Raw genomic sequence first — 16,005 nt, forward strand, 5'->3', positions numbered from 1 at the left:
CTGGCACCCCCTGGTCCTTGTTACGCCCTCTGCGATTATACAAGCAAGTCTCTCTCTCTTTTCAATCACTGAAAGTCTTCCCTTCACATTTATCGTTCAATGTGGTATTAAGTGCTATTACTTACCTGATTGCTCTCCTTCATCAAAGGCCTTTTAAGGTGCTACACTGTGCCTTGAGCTCAGGCGTTTTGAAATGGTCGGATCAGTGCAGCCTCCAGTACAACAGTCATCCCTTGGAGCTGGACTTTTTAACACGTATCGGCACCAAGTTGCCCTGCCGGAACCTTGTGTTATTATTCACATCTGTTTTGAAGACACAACGCTTCTAAAGGACCGATGGGTCACCTAGCTGCCTTCCTTGTGAAGGCCTCCTCAAAGCATTTCTTGAAAAGCAGTAATTTTTTTTTTAATTTTTTTTTTTAACGTTTATTTATTTTTGAGACAGAGAGAGACAGAGCACGAATGGGGGAGGGGCAGAGAGAGAGGGAGACACAGAATCCGAAGCAGGCTCCAGGCTCTGAGCCATCAGCCCAGAGCCCGACAAGGGGCTGCGAGATCGTGACCTGAGCTGAAGTCGGACGTTTAACAGACTGAGCCACCCAGACGCCCCATTGAAAAGCAGTAATTTTTATTTGACTTGCTGGAGGAGGTAATGTCACTTGCTGTGTTCCACCCTGATTTCATTTTTGAAGCTGTCTTGCACCGAACCTCGAAATGGTCTGCGAGACCATTCTCCTGGTCGTGTCCGATCAGTGACAAAACAGCTCTAGCGAGATGTAACGATGTTTGGCCCCAACCACACCCTATGTTCATGTGCTTTGTTTCCCACGTGGCTTATCTTCAAGACCCCACTTAAGTTCCGGGGTGATGCTGGTAGTAATGGTGGGATCAAAGCGAGATGATGAGGACAGAGTTGTTTCCGGCCCCACCCACCCTAGCCTGGGGGGAATCTGCCCAGACCAGAAGGGTTTGCCCCCCCCACAAACACACACACACAGCCCCCCTTTTACTATTGGGACAAGTCCGTGTCGCTGGACTAGTCACAAGTGAGAGAGGCGGCGGGGCGAGGCCGAGGACCCGGCCGGTGAGTCAGGCAGGGGAGCGCGGCCGGGCGGCGCGCACCTGAACTCGAGCGCGGCCCCGGGCGGGGCAGCGGCAGAGCCACGCGGGCGGGCGGACGGGGAAGGGCCCGGAGAGCCCCGCGGGCGTGGACTCGGCGCGGGAGGAGCCGAGCGCCGGTGCGGGTGCGTCCGGGTCGGGGCTGGGTGATGTAAAACAGAGCGGGGCTGCTTGGCGCCTCGGCCCCATTACCTCCAATTATAATAATTGGTGCCTCTCTGCCGCGTTTGCTTTCCCCCCAGGGAGCTCGGCTGCGTCTCCCGGTTTCTCCGCCTCGCTCTCCCGCTCCCGGCCCCGTCCGTCCGGCTTGGTCCGCCACCCCCAGCCTCGCCCTCCCCTCTATCCATCTGCCCTTCCTGGACAGTGTCCCCGCGGGGCCGGGGGTGGGGGGTGCTCCCTGGAGCCGACACGGAGTCCCATTGATTGGCCCGAAATGGAGCTGCTGCTGCTGCTGTGCTCTTCTTTCTACCGAAGCTTCAGAGGGCCTCTTAGGCCCAGGTACCTCTGCTTCCATCCCAAGAAACTGGGAACCAGGGCAAATGGGCGGGGCCTGGAGTTAACCCCCCCACCCCAACCCCCTGGATCTGTCAATGTGGAAGATTCCCCCTTGGCCACCGCCCATCCCCATCACCCTCTGCCTTTATCTCCTGACTCTTGCCGGGCTTGGGCTGAGTGTTGGAAACAAGAAGATTTTAGACCTGACGGGGCTTTTGTTTGTACATTACCTCTGACAAAATAAATAAATAAATACATAAATAAGTAAATAAATAAAATCAAAACACGGATTCTTTTCTCTGCATGACCTACATCAATCAGGGGCCGGAACTCACCTATGTCCAGGAAAACTGTGCTGGTCTCCACAGGATGATTTCAAGGATTAGGACAAAAGGAATGTCAGCCGCACCCCTCCCCCCCCCTCCTCCCCTCTTTCTACAAAACTTTGTTAAAATTAGATAGTCACCTAAAAGAAGGATGGCAGGATTGGAAGCATTTGGAGGGCAGGAGCCTCTTCAGCAACCTTGCTGATGATGCATAAAAAAGAGTATGGCTCATGGGACAGTTCATGGCAAATACATCCATAATCAATCAGGATTTTACTGGGAAATTCTTCTCTCTGACAGTGAGGAAGCAACACCAGAGTTCTTTGAAAAATGCAATTGACTTGGAGACAGATAATCTTTCAAAGGAGCCCAGTTACGGGTAGAAGATACTTTTTGTGTTTGCCCGATGACGAGGGGCATGAATTAGGGCTCCTCCTTTAGTGAGCAGCTACGGTTCTCGTATAACGACAACTTAGCCGACCAATTTGTCTCTGCTGATTCTTAGACTAGCAGCCGTCGTGAGAGCTAACCTGTGTTGGCCAAGATCCATGCTGTGTTTACAGAGATATCACCACCCTGCCAAGACTGGACTGGCAGTGCCCTCATTTCTACTTCAGATTTCCAGCTCCGGGGAGAAGAGAATCCTGAAACCAGCTGAAAAGTCCCGACGCTACCGTAAACGTGTTCGAATGAGTGAAAAATAGATTTGGATAAACTCGTTGTTTCCAAGGAAAATCACTGAACGTTTCTGTAGCGTTTCACGGCTAACATGATGGGATCGCAAGTTACTCCCTCAGCAATCTCTGAGACAGCCAGGCCACCTAGCACTCCGGTCCTCGTTTTCTAGGACAGGAAACAGGGCCACAGAGGGAGCAGTTGAGTTGCTGGTGATAACACCCTGAACGGTGGAGCATGGGTACCAATTCAGGTCTCCGTCTCCCAGGGGATTGTTGTTTCCTCGTCCACAACGTTCTATCATTTCCATTCAGAATTCACTCGTTGACATTAATTCAATAAAAAATGAAATTTATTCTGGATGACACTGTGAAGGGCATCAAAGGGAATAGAAAGCAGAGTAGAGGTATTTTCCGGTCTTTATTTATAATCTCTTCGAGGAGCCAGAATGAAAAGAGAAGTATAGTAACTATTGTAACCACACTGCTTCTCTAGAAAACTCTTATTATATTCCTGTGATTTTATGAGGAAAAGCTAAGCGGTATGATGTGGAGCGGGGAGAGGGGGAGGACTGTAAGGAAGCAAATGACTATTCTGGCTGTTTAGTTGAGAGTTGATACGTTTTGTTCACCTATTACGTATAGACTGCAACACCATTTGCTCATAGACATGTCGGCACCTTGGCCTTGAATATCCAAACTACACGTATGGGATAAGCCAGGTGATTATTCACCCCAACGACCCATCTTTCTCAGGAAACTGAAAAGCTCTTTCAGTTGCCGCAGTCAACTAAAAAGATGGGATATTCAAGATTGTTGTATATTAAACATAATCCAAGAGTTAAAGATGGTCCTTCTGTCCTTGTTTGGAAAGGTGCTGAGTCTTAGGCTCTATAGATGGGCTGCCTTCATTTGGTAACATGGTTATTTTATCTATCTATCTATCTATCTATCTATCATTTTTAAGCAGGCTTCTTGTCCAGCATGGAGCCCAGTGCCGGGCTTGAACTCATGATGGTGAGATCAAGAACTGAGCGGAGATCAAGAGTTGGTCGCTTAACCCACCGAGCCACCCAGGTGCCCCATGAAGTTTATTTTTGATGACAGCAAAACACTCAAGTGGCAAATTCACACTAATCGCTTAAAGGAACTCACTCATACTTTTTTATAGCAAGTTAAACTTTATATGTGTGTATCATATCTACAATATAAGCAGGTATATGTTATGCTTTATGTTGCCAGCCTGTCCACCCACCCTTCCTGCTCTTCCTGGCCCACAACCTTGATGAGGGGCAGCAGACACATTTTATATCAGCCAGGAGCTACCCTAGCTGAACAGACTGCAAAGTGCACATGCTGGTCTCTCCGTAAGCTGAACAGCAGCCTGTGTAACTTGCATGTCAGATTCACTTAGGAGCTGGAAATCCAGAAGCCAGAGGGCAGAGGTAGCGTGCCACAGGGACAGAAGGAGCATTGCATCTGTGTAAGGGATGCTTACAACTGGCGGGGGGAAAAAACCACGCAAGCAGAAGTTACGAGGAGTAAAAACTAGAGCTAACGAAAGGATGCCGGCTCGCCAGTAGAGAGGTGGGAAGAGACAACCTTGAGAAAATGAGACCCAAATCTTCTCATTTCCCATTCCATGGACACTGGCTTCCCAGCAAGATAAGTAATGCTTATCAATTACCAATTAGCTGTATCCCTACAATAAGCCTATTGTATCTGCACAAGAAACCCCTCCTGAATCAACTAATCTTAAGTAGGTCTCTCTTTCTTTTCATTAAGCAAGTCTGACTGAACAGCGTACTCTAAATGTGCATATTTCAAATGATGTCTTTGAGATGCCTGGCTAAATATATAGGTAGGTGACACGAAACTAGGAATGGGACAGTGGAGAGTTATTTGCATTTAAACAAATTCACAGCAGAATCAGAACTTGTTTGTTAGGTGGCCAGGTGGAACAAAGGAAGATTATTGGATATGGGGGTGAATGCATTATAAGTTCTTCCCTGAATATCAGGGAGGACAAGAATTCTGTTCAAGCAAAAGTCTAAATGGTTGGCTGTCTAATGAAAATATCAAAGCTGAATTCAGGTTTGAATGTGAATGTTTAAAAAAATTGTTTTTAATGTTTATTTAGTTTTGAGAGAGAGAGAGAGAGAGAGAGAGAGAGAGAGACAATGCGAGCAGGGGAGGGGCAGAGAGAGAGGGAGACACAGAATTTGAAGCAGGCTCCAGGCTCTGAGATCACCATAGAGCCTGATGCAGGGCTTGAACTCACCAATGGCAAGATCATGACCTGAGCCGAAGTCAGACACTTAACCGACTGAGCCACCCAGGTGCCCCTGAATGTGAACATTAAAAAAAAAAAATTCAAAAGAACATAAGCAAAGTACTGTCAGTTAAGGAGATAGAACTCAACAATAGTGTTCACTGCATTACTGAACAGCATTCAGGGTCAAGAATGTTCCTCCAATTAAGCAGCAATTTAAGGTAATTTCTCTGTTTAAAAAAATTTTTTTTAACATTTATTCATTTTTGAGAGACAGAGCACAGACAGGGGTGGGGCAGAGAGAGAGAGGGAGACACAGAATCCAAAGCAGGCTCCAGGCCCTAAGCTATCAGGGTAGAGCCTGACACAGGGCTCAAACTCATGAACCCTGAGATCATGACCTGAGCTGAAGTCAGATGCTTAACCAACTGAGCCACCCAGGTGCCCTGGTAATTTCTCTGTTTTAAAGGACTGACTTACCATTTTAGTTATAAGAACCAAAGTGGGGAAAAAACCTGGTTATTTGACATCAGGTAGGCAAAACTAGCAGGCTATTGAATAATTTCTAAAAGTTTTACTGGCTTAATTACATTAACATAAATGAATAGAACAAAGGCTATGGCTTATGGTCAAGGATCATACAGAATATATTTGATGCTATTGGATTATAAATAATACTCATGGTTAACTTCATAAGGTAATGTTCTTTAACCAGGGATATTTCTTACTGTATTCTAAACATAGTTGCTTTCACAATTCTTAAGAAAACTGGGGCACCTGGGGGACTCAGTCGGTTGAGGATCTGACTCTTGATTTTGGCTCAGGTCATGATCCCGGGATCATGGGATCAAGCTTTGCATAGGGCTCTGCACTGCTTACGATTCTCTCGCTCTTGGGGTGCCTGGGTGGCTCAGTGGGTTAAGCATCTGACTTCAGCTCAGGTCATGATCTTGCAGTTGGTGGGTTTGAGCCCAGTGTCAGACGCTGTGTTTGAACCTGCTTCAGATTCTGTGTCTCCCTCTCTCTCTGTCCTTCCACTGCTCACACTGTCTCTCTCTCTCTCTCTCTCTCTCTCAAAGATAAACATTAAAAAATTAAAAAAAAAAAAAAAGATTCTCTCTGTCTTTCCCTTTGCCCCTCTCCCCTGCTCACACAGTCTCTCTAAAATATAAATAAATAAATAAATAAATAAATAAATAAATAAATAAAATTCTTAAGAAAACTTTAACTACACAGACACTGCAAGGTTTATTTGTAAGACCCCATAGTGTTTTTGCTAGCTTGCAGGAAGATGGGCATTTCAGAATGTGGCCTTAAGTCTTTTTTCTATCACACTACCTCCTGGACTCTGCAGTCAGTTCATTTTGGAAAAAAGGGGGGAAAAAAAGCAAAAAAACGAAAACAAAAACACTTCACTAGACAGCCATTCCTGTAGGCTGGGCTAATCACTCACCTTTGACTTCATTCCAATGAAAGTAAACTTGAGTTCTGAACTCCTAACTTCTACTGAGAACAAATGACTTTTTTAAAAAGCTGCTACTGGGAATTCAAAGTGTTATCTAACCTCTGTGGATTGTTAGTTGGTAGAAGAAATGTTAGATTCTATCCCTAGACTGTAAGAGTTGTTTGTATGCTAGCCAGGGACATGAACACAACGGTTTCTCTCCGAACAAAATGTACCAAGAGTTATTTTTCATCTGCATTGTGAAGAGAGAGTCATTACTGAAAATGGGGATCACATATAACCTTGGAAAACAATGGCATTATTTGAGTAAGCAGAGACTGGTATTTATAGCTGTGTTAACAAAACGGGTTGAACATACACCACCCTTTTTTTTTTTTTTTTTACTATTTATAGAAAAAATAAAATTTAGAAAGTTATTCTGTGGTGTAGAACTACCATACAAATGTGTCATAGCAGCATGTTGTGATTATATACTTATATATAATATATATAATGTACATAATACGTATCCATATGTCTGTGGATAAAACGTATCTAGAACACTCTTTGAAGGTAATAATAGTAAACTATTATAACTTTTAATATTATTGTTAGGTCTAGAATCAGCTTTCTGTTCTCAGGCATGCATAGCTGATTCCAGCTTATATTTTCGTAATTCCCTTCATAAGAGTGAAAAGAATTTTGGCCACTGAGTTCATTTCTTAATTTAAATTTCCAAAAGACATTAGCTTTTACTATTTTCTCTTCTCCTTACCGACCTATGTGTAGGAAAGTAATAACTGAATTATTCATAAAATGCAAGTAAAATTCTATAGAGAAGCAATTTGCTTGAGTCTTAAATTGAATTAAAATTGTTACCTATTCTCTCAACTATGAATATGGCCTTATAATTGACATATTATCCATAAAATAATTTTTACTTTCCACATTGATTCAAACACTCTTGTTCACTTAGTTGAAAAGTCCACGTCTGCTCCAAAACCATTAGATAAAGCGCAGACTTGTTTTTCTTAAAACTAATTTCTGGCCATTTAAAAAGCCTGCCCATTAAACTAATAATAAAAACAAAAGAGCTGAAATCATTGTCTGAAGAATGGATCATACATTCTTACTCTGTGTTTGAAACAAAAAAAGTAGATATCCTGGAATGATGAAAGTCAAAATGAATTCAATAAAATACAAGTATTATAGTTCACACCCTTTGGGTTGAAAGTAAAAGAACCTTAAGTAAAAAGGGGAACTTACAGGGGCACCTGGGTGGCTCAGTCAGTTAGGCATCTGACTTCAGCTCAGGTGATGATCTCACTGCTTGTGGGTTTAAGCCCCTTGTCGAGTTCTGTGCTGGTAGTTTGGAGCCTGGAGACTGCTTCGGATTCTGTGTCTCCCTCTCTCTCTGCCCCTCCCCCACCTCACTCTGTCTCTCTCTCTCCCTCAAAAATAAATAAATTTTTTAAAAAAGGGGAGAGGGGGACTTACCTAGGTGCCTGAGTTAACCTTAATATGGAACCTAAGGACCCGAAGTGGCACCATGTGACTGTGAATCCATTTGGACTTACATCTTTGTCATTTTTCTTTTTCTCTGCACACAGGTGGATTCAGAATTTGTATGTCTCCTGTGAATTGGCCTCTACAGATTGACCAGCATCTCTGGCCAAAGATGGAGGAGAGAGAACTTAATTGGCCCAACTGGGATCATGTGACTACCTATGGCTAGAGGGACAGAGGCCCCTGGTCTGGCTGCCAATGCCCACTACAGAGAAATCGGATATTCTTTGAAAGGCGCTCAGAAAGCGTTCACTACAATAGAACTTTCATCAACACATCCCCCAGACTGCCTTCCATTAAACAAGTATTTATTTGCATTACAGGTAAATCTAGTTATTTCCTGGTGCATCTCTGCCCACTCCTTGCTTCACATTTTATGCTCCAACAACAAAGAATTGCTCACAGTCCCAACTCCCTATCCCCTACTTACCACCTATATCCCCCAATGCAGTCAATAAATTTCATGCCTAAGTTCCCATGGTCCTCTATGCTTGTAATGGTCTCCTTGCAACTCTCTTTGTTCTTTAGGAGTCATGCCTGATGTCACTGCTTCCAGCAGACCTCGTGGACTTCTTTAACTTCCTGTCTAGTTATCTCTTCTTTCTTTATGCAGCATAACATTGTGCACATAAATCTCTATCATCGCCCCACTCCATTGTTAGTGATTTACTGTTTAGGTTCTGACATCTTTATAACCCCAAACACTGAGCCTGGCCTATAGTGGGCGCTTCAAGATAGTTGAATGAATATACTCTAAAAGCTTCCTTTTAGCTAATGATGGACTCTTCTAGAGTTAAAAAAAGAGTGTGTCCTTATGTGAAAAGTACTGTCTCGTGAACCCCTTAGAACTGTTAACTTGTCAAAGAAGCAGATGTCAGGCAGTTCTAATCAGACTCCTCAGGAGCAAGGGTCAACCCACCATTTGAGAAATGCCTGCAGTTTACCTGGTGCTCCAGCCAGGTTAATTTCCCCCTAAAACTTCTCCCATCTTTTTTAGATGCAATTTTGATCTAGTGAAGTAATGGACAGCGCATCAACTTATGAAATTATTTTATTTTTTCTGCATATAAACATTATTTTTTAATGGCAATTTCATTAACTGTATCCTGTATCCTCTGTGAACTTTCAATAACTTTAATTTACAAGGTTCACCTTGATTTTCGGTCCTCCAGACATGTACATTTTTTTCTTAGTCTTCAAGGTCGTTTCTGTACAATAGTCCTAAAGGGTTTGACTTTACATCTCCCACCTTAGAATTAAATGCTTTTTTCCTCTTCCCCCTCCCCCCCCCCCCCCCCCCCCCCCCCCCCCCCCGCTGCCTTGACATTTTTATCAGGTAGGGAAATGTTGGCTGATCCTAAAAGGAAATTTCGCAAATGGTTGACTTGTTAATCTCAGGTTATGGGAGGAAGGGATACAAGAGCATTCCCTCGGATCAAGAGTTTTAAGTTGAATTTCACCTCCTAAAAAACCAAACCAAAACAAAACAAACCAACAAAAACAAACCAAACAAAAAAACAGCACAACCTCCAGGAACGCCTTTGGGTACGTTGGGGCCGACAGCCCTGCAAGTCCTAATAAATGAATTAGTATCTCAGAAAGGAGATCACTGCGGGACTGATATTGATCAGAGTCAGCCGGTGTGTTTGCCTGCGATTGTTTGGGGGGTGGTTAATTGAGTGTCAGTCTCGGCCAGTGTCGTCTCGCTGGCGCCGGGTGCTTTTGGATTTGCTAATTTTCGTTAAGTGTCTCTAGCCGGCTACTCGTCCCCTGTCTACCCAGGAGAACTTAGCGGCTCCCACTGATCAACAGTCTGTCTGTCTGGGCTTTATTGATCACAGGGCAGGCGGCTCGAGGCGGATGCGCTGAGAGGGAGGGCGGCTGGGGGAAGGCAGAAAGCAGACCCTACCGCCCGGCCGCCCCCCTTCCGGGCTCCCGACGGAACCCCCTCCTTGGCCACACGCAAGCCAGGAGGGTTGGGCAGGGGCGCCTTGGCCGTCGGCGCACGCCGGCGGACCGCCACTTGTCCCTGGGGTTCCTAAAGCGCGCAGCGTGGCCCGGGAGGGCTTTCGCAGGCGGCCGCGCGGTCTCTCGCGTGTTTCGGGGGCAACAAAAAAGAAGCCGGCCCAAGGCTGAGTTGTGAGGGTCTCGGTGTCGAGTGCCAGAGACAGACCCGGAGGCTGGGATCGACCCCGCGCCTCCACAAGGTCACGGACGCGCAGGCATCCGCGAGGGGGAGCGCGGGAGACGGCAGCCTCCCAGCCCGCGGCCCTAGACGCCGGCGCCGCCAGGAGCCGCGGGGCAGGTCCCTCCTGGCCCCCCTCTGGGCCCGCCTCCTCGCCGCGGGGATGATTGACTGGAGGCTGGCGGCCAATCGGACGGCGCTGGCGCTGCCGGGGCGGGGCCGGGGGCGGGGCGGTGTCTGGCCGGCTCCCGGCGCGGGGCGCTATTTACGGCGCGGATCCGGGCCGGCTGAGGCGGGCGCAGGCTGGAGCTCGCGGCTGGCGGTCTCTGCGTGCGCTCGGGGAGCTTCTCCCCTCGCGGAGTGCCCGGCCAACGCGGATCGAGGCCGGTAGCTCACGCGGGAGTGCAGCGCCGAGCGGAGCGGAGGAGTCGCTGGCTGCGGAGTCGAGTCGCGAAAGTCGTCTGGGCTCCTCCGCGCCCCTCAAGCCGCGCTCCATGCTCCGGCCGCGGCCGGGGCCCTCGCCCTGTCGCTGACGGCGCCCGCCGCCCCGGGCAGCACCCATGCACTGCGCGCTCCGGGAGTCGTAGGCTGCAGTTGCGCCGCGGCTCCGGGAGCCGGCGGGGGCGCCGCGGCCGTGGGGGGCGTCAATGGATCGCCATTCCAGCTACATCTTCATCTGGCTGCAGCTCGAACTCTGCGCCATGGCCGTGCTGCTCACCAAAGGTGGGTGCCCGCCGGCCGGCCCGGGGCGCGGGCTCCCCGGGGAGGGGCGCGCGGGGGTCCCGGGGCGGCCGCCGCCGCGGGCCTTTGAAGGCGGCTGCCAAGGCTTTGTTAGCGGCGGGCGAGGTTTCCTCCCGCGCTGGAGCCCGCAGGTCGCGACAAGTTGCCTGTTCTTAGAAGTCGCGACGGTGGCTTCGCGGCCGCCCCCTCGGGTGTCCCGGGCGCGGCGCGTGGAGGTGGAGTCAGACCTCAGGGCAAGTGCTTGTCGCAATGTTTTTGGAAGTCCGTCCGTAGCGAACTTCTGAACGTCTGCAGCCGGGGAGCGGGGCGGTGGAGTGCGCTGGGCCGCCGCCTCCCTGCGCACCCCGAGGGCGAGGGCGGGGGCGGCCGGGCGGCACTGCGCTGGAGTGTGGGGGTGTCCCCGCACGTCTCCACGTGCGGCCCTGTCCGCCACTGTGGCTTTGTGTGTGTGAGTGTCTTTGTGAGCCAGCGAGTGTGCGTGACTCCCTGTGCGAGAGTAGGTGCTCGAAGTGTGTGTCTCTGTGCAGGAGTTGTGTGCTGTGTGGCTTCGCGGTGGCTGGGACGAGGAGGCTCTGTCAGCGGTCCCACTTACCGCTCACCTCGTATTTTACACACTACCAAAAAAAGAAAGAGAAAACAAAAGAAAAGAAAGAAAAAGAGGCACAGGTCAGGGTCTTTATTTCCCCCTGCAGGCTTTCGCCTTTCAGGTCGAAATAACCAGAACTCCTAGATTTCAACGTTACCCTCCCCTCACCTCCCCCCTCCCCAACTCCATGAATAGTTGTGTGAACAGATAATTTTTTTTTTTAACTGGGAAGCGTTATTTCGCTTTTGCACCACCCCCCTTCTCTAATTGCCATGTAGCAGGCATGAGGTTAAAGGATAAGCTAGCCCAGCAAGGATGATGTGCTACAGTATTTATTTATTTTGGAAGGAAGGGTGTAATTAACCCTAAATAACAGCCCTGGTAGCCTGCAGAGGGGAGCCTCCTGGCCCTATCAAAGGCCGGCAGAACAGGGAGGGACTGAGGCTGACATGAAGTCACAGATACCGAAACTATGTGCCTGATAATGATATAATTAGGGGATCAGAGATTTCTGACTGCTGCGGACTTCAAAAGCTTTAAAAGAAGCCAGCAGTCTCTCCTGTAGCCATCTTGACTAAAGCAGACATTTTTGTGTAATCACTACATACAGTAACAAGAAAGGGGGGGGGGAACAGAAGAGCATTGTTCACTGTTTTCAAATACCAGTCCCCTTTTTGGGCCTTTCGCATGCCACAGGAAGAAACTTTATGAAACGACAGAAATATAGTTTTAATACAGTAATACAAAAGTCCATTCAACTTGTTCAAATGTGGCTCCAATTAAAAAAAAAAAGTTGTTAGAACTTTCGTAGTTACCTGTCAAAATTTTATTAGACTGTTTTAGGTCATGGCAAATATAGCATTTTAAATAGGCTCTCATAAACATTTAACTTTTTTTTTTTCTTTTTCTGTGCTAGGAGTGAGGTGAATAGGATCAGAATGGACTTTTCATCTGTTTTATTTCTACTTTAAATCTATACATGGAATTTGTTAGACTAGGGATATGTAGTCCTCCCCACCTAGGAGTGGTGACCTTTATGCAAAACATCAAGATTGGAAAGAGGAGACAAAAACCCAGCCAAAGCGGGTTTCCAGCCCCAAGGTCTTCCCCGGGTAAGGGACTTGGGCCCAGACCCGGGACAGGGAGCGCAGATTTAGGATAGGAGAAAGACCTCCAGCTTTGGACGGTTAAAAACTCCCCATTGCCAAAGATCTGTGTTTAGCTGGCAGGTTTTGGTTTTTTGTTTTTTTGTTGTTTTTTTTTTTTTAAGAACCGAAGCATTAGCAGCCTCTGGTGAAAACTGAGCACACCATACGGTGGCCTGGAATCTGGACAGATAATTAAATGAGACACCTTACTCAGGCATTCGCATTCAGGGAGAGGAGGAGGAAGAAAGGAGAGGGTAGGAAGAGGTCTATAAAGCCACAGTCCCTGGTGTTTAATTTCAGAGCACAGGTTTCAGTAACTAGACAGAACTTCAGATTGGGAAGCCGGGAAGGGGTAGTGTGCCTAAGTTCCGTTCTAGTAGCTTTAGTTGTGGCATACGACAGTGACCTGAGTCCACTGTCAGCTATGGTATTAGGGACAGCTCGGAGACCCAGATTATTTCAACTAGAAATTGATGCTAAAAGCCTCAGGGCGCGCATGCAGCAAAATGTTACTAGTGACTTGCAACTCCCCAAATAAGTTTTATAAAGGAAACTTTTAATCACTTCCTGGAGAAAAATTTGAGGTTTCCTTAAGGATTTTTCATTCAACCAGGGGAGGATTTTCAGTTTCAATGTTTCCCCTTTTAGATCCCATGTTGAATTACATGTAAAACTGGGGAGTTAAGGGGCGGAGAAGTTAGCTTTGCCTTTTTTTTTTTTTTTTTTTTTTTAATACCCGCCACCCCTCCTCCCGCTCTCTCCCCCCCCCCCCCCCCTCCGCCCCCAGTTTTATGACTTTCCATTTGGGCTGAAAGAAATTGACTTTGGCAAGCAAACCACTAATTGTAAACTGCCTAGTTCCTGTTTTACAATATACTGACTAAAAGCTCCTCTGCATGAAAAGATCTTTATAGGCAAAGTTTGCCTTTTCTAGAGAGGTTGCAAATAGCTGCCCAGTTTCATAGTTTTAAAACCTCCTGACCGGAGCAATTTCTAGATTGTTGTGTTTCTAGTTAATAACTTTATAAGGTGTTAGCTAAAGCTCTTAAATCTTGGCACAGCCCTTTAAGGTAGTAAACAATTCAGTAGTTCCGATCAAATATTTATACTGACAAAATCAAAAAGCCTAGCATTTTTATGTTGTATGGTCACGTAGGATTAAGATGAATAAACAGTGTAATTTACCTTACGGTAGAAATTATCGTGATGATTGTTTTCCTTCAAAACCAACAGTAGTATTTTTAATTCCTTGCTAACTCATCAGACGTGGCTGAACTCTGATACTCTGCAATTGGGATTAATACATTTCTAAAATTACATTGAACTGGATTGAAACTTAAGCACCTAGGGCTTTTCCAGTCTACCGGGGACTGCCATTGTAGGCGCTCAGCTGAATATTCTAAAAGTTAGTGCCTTTGATCTTGGCGATTTAGCAGTTGCTTAGGGGGATGCATTATCTGCCCCCTGAAGGAGTGTGACGCAATTTCTCCTTGTTTTCAGGTGAAATCAGATGCTATTGTGATGCTGCCCACTGCGTGGCCACTGGCTATATGTGTAAATCTGAGCTGAGCGCCTGCTTCTCTAGACTTCTCGATCCCCAGAACACAAATTCCCCGCTCACCCATGGCTGCCTGGACTCTCTCGCGAGCACAGCGGACGTCTGCCAAGCCAAACAGGCACGGAACCACTCTGGCACCACCATGCCCACGCTGGGATGCTGTCATGAAGATATGTGCAATTACAGAGGGCTGCAGGATGTCCTGGCTCCTCCCAAGGGGGAGGCCTCAGGTAGGTGGAAGCCCTTTCTAACCACAACGCTTGCCTGATCTACGGGCTTGTGGCAGCCGCGACTTGGTGTGCCTGCTGCTGTTGATTTTGCTGTGAATGTAATTAGAGACACCGGAGGGAGAGGCATGGCTGGGTGCAAAGATGCATCTCTGTTGAGTCGCTTTTATGTCTGCCTGAGCATTAGATGTCTGTCTACACGATGGGCTTTGCCTGGTTTTTCTACACGTTCAAGACCTCAGAAGACCATTGCTCTTCAGTAACGACAGTCTCTAAACACCTGTTTTTTTATAAGCCTCTGGGCATCGTGTTTGCAACATTCATTTTCTGAAAGTTGCCGAGGTCACTGTAAGCTTCTTTTAGATGGGGTGCGTCGTGCCAGACGGATAGATGATCGTAAGTGTCCAGTCCACAGGAGGGGTTAACACAGTCTCCTCGTTCCTTGTACTCCCTCAGGACCAGGAAACCGGTATCGGCACGACGGGAGCAGGAACCTCATCACCAAAGTGCAGGAGCTGACCTCTTCCAAAGAGTTGTGGTTCCGGGCAGCAGTGATCGCTGTTCCCATCGCCGGCGGCCTGATTTTAGTGTTGCTTATCATGTTAGCCTTGAGGATGCTTCGAAGCGAGAACAAGAGACTGCAGGACCAGCGGCAGCAGATGCTGTCGCGTTTGCATTACAGCTTTCACGGACACCATTCCAAAAAGGGGCAGGTGGCAAAGTTGGACTTGGAATGCATGGTGCCCGTGAGCGGGCACGAGAATTGCTGCCTGACCTGTGACAAACTGAGGCAGGCGGACCTCAGCAACGACAAGATCCTCTCGCTCGTTCACTGGGGCATGTACAGCGGGCACGGGAAGCTGGAGTTCGTATGACAGGGCCTCATCCGCACCCAAGTTCTCGGACGCTTTGAAGGCCTTGAGTTCTGCTGGACAGGAGCACTTTATCTGAAGAAAAACAAACTCACGTCATCATCTGGGAGAGACCAAACGACCTCTGCGGACAGAATCTTGGATATTTCTTCTGAAGGATTATTTGCACAGACTTGAAGGCAGTCAGATGTATTCTTTGCTTTAAAATTAGAAAAAGCAAAGAGAGGACTGTGCACTCAACTGTTACCAGGGTTATTTGCATCTGCGCGAGCTGGAATCGAGCACCTAAATAAACTGACATGTGCTCTGTGTCAGCTCCGACGTCCTGATTTATTGTAAAGATTTAAAAAATATATCTATATTTTTTGTCTGAAATTTAGCCGTGTCTTGTCATAAATTAAAAACAAACTAAGTGGGAAGTGTAAGAAACGACACGTTCATTCCACAAACGAAGATCTGTTGTTGATTCTACTGTTGCTGATTCTGATAAGGTCTCCACTCTAGGATTGGGCTTGACTTTTGTTTTGTTTTGTTTTGTTTTGTTTTGTTTTGTTTTGAAACAAGACCAAGATCTTGTTCATTCTTCCTTGTGTATTTGTAATTTTCTCACAGCGTGGAAAATTTCCAAATGTGTACTGCCCATCGTTCAGTGTCTCACCCCCCCCCCCCCCCCCCCCCCCCGTTTTTTGTTAGGACAGTTCTGGTTTTTAGCTTTTATCTGCGAGAAATCTTAGACTTACTTATACCAGGTCAGATAAGATGGATCAGTATCTGGAGTTGCCTTAGCAAAGG

The 16,005-nt window shown here is 47.2% G+C and overlaps 1 protein-coding gene across 1 annotated transcript; it reads left to right on the forward strand.

Moving 5' to 3' along the window:
* Positions 1-10,725: 10,725 nt before the first annotated feature.
* Positions 10,726-15,216, forward strand: BAMBI (BMP and activin membrane bound inhibitor). Its single transcript, XM_042945220.1, has 3 exons — positions 10,726-10,804; positions 14,057-14,344; positions 14,798-15,216. The coding sequence occupies exons 1-3, from the start codon at positions 10,729-10,731 to the stop codon at positions 15,214-15,216; spliced, it is 783 nt and encodes a 260-aa protein (XP_042801154.1). The 5' UTR covers positions 10,726-10,728.
* Positions 15,217-16,005: the final 789 nt, after the last annotated feature.

This window comes from Panthera leo, chromosome B4 (genome assembly GCF_018350215.1).
Source record: "Panthera leo isolate Ple1 chromosome B4, P.leo_Ple1_pat1.1, whole genome shotgun sequence".
NCBI classification, from domain to species: Eukaryota; Metazoa; Chordata; class Mammalia; order Carnivora; family Felidae; genus Panthera; species Panthera leo.

Bases quoted from the DNA above. Each gene is read 5' to 3' on its own strand.
- BAMBI (XM_042945220.1), top strand. From the start codon at position 10,729: ATGGATCGCCATTCCAGCTACATCTTCATCTGGCTGCAGCTCGAACTC. The intron at 10,805-14,056 runs GTGGGTGCCCGC...CCTTGTTTTCAG, and splicing joins GGCCGTGCTGCTCACCAAAG to GTGAAATCAGATGCTATTGT. The intron at 14,345-14,797 runs GTAGGTGGAAGC...GTACTCCCTCAG, and splicing joins TCCCAAGGGGGAGGCCTCAG to GACCAGGAAACCGGTATCGG.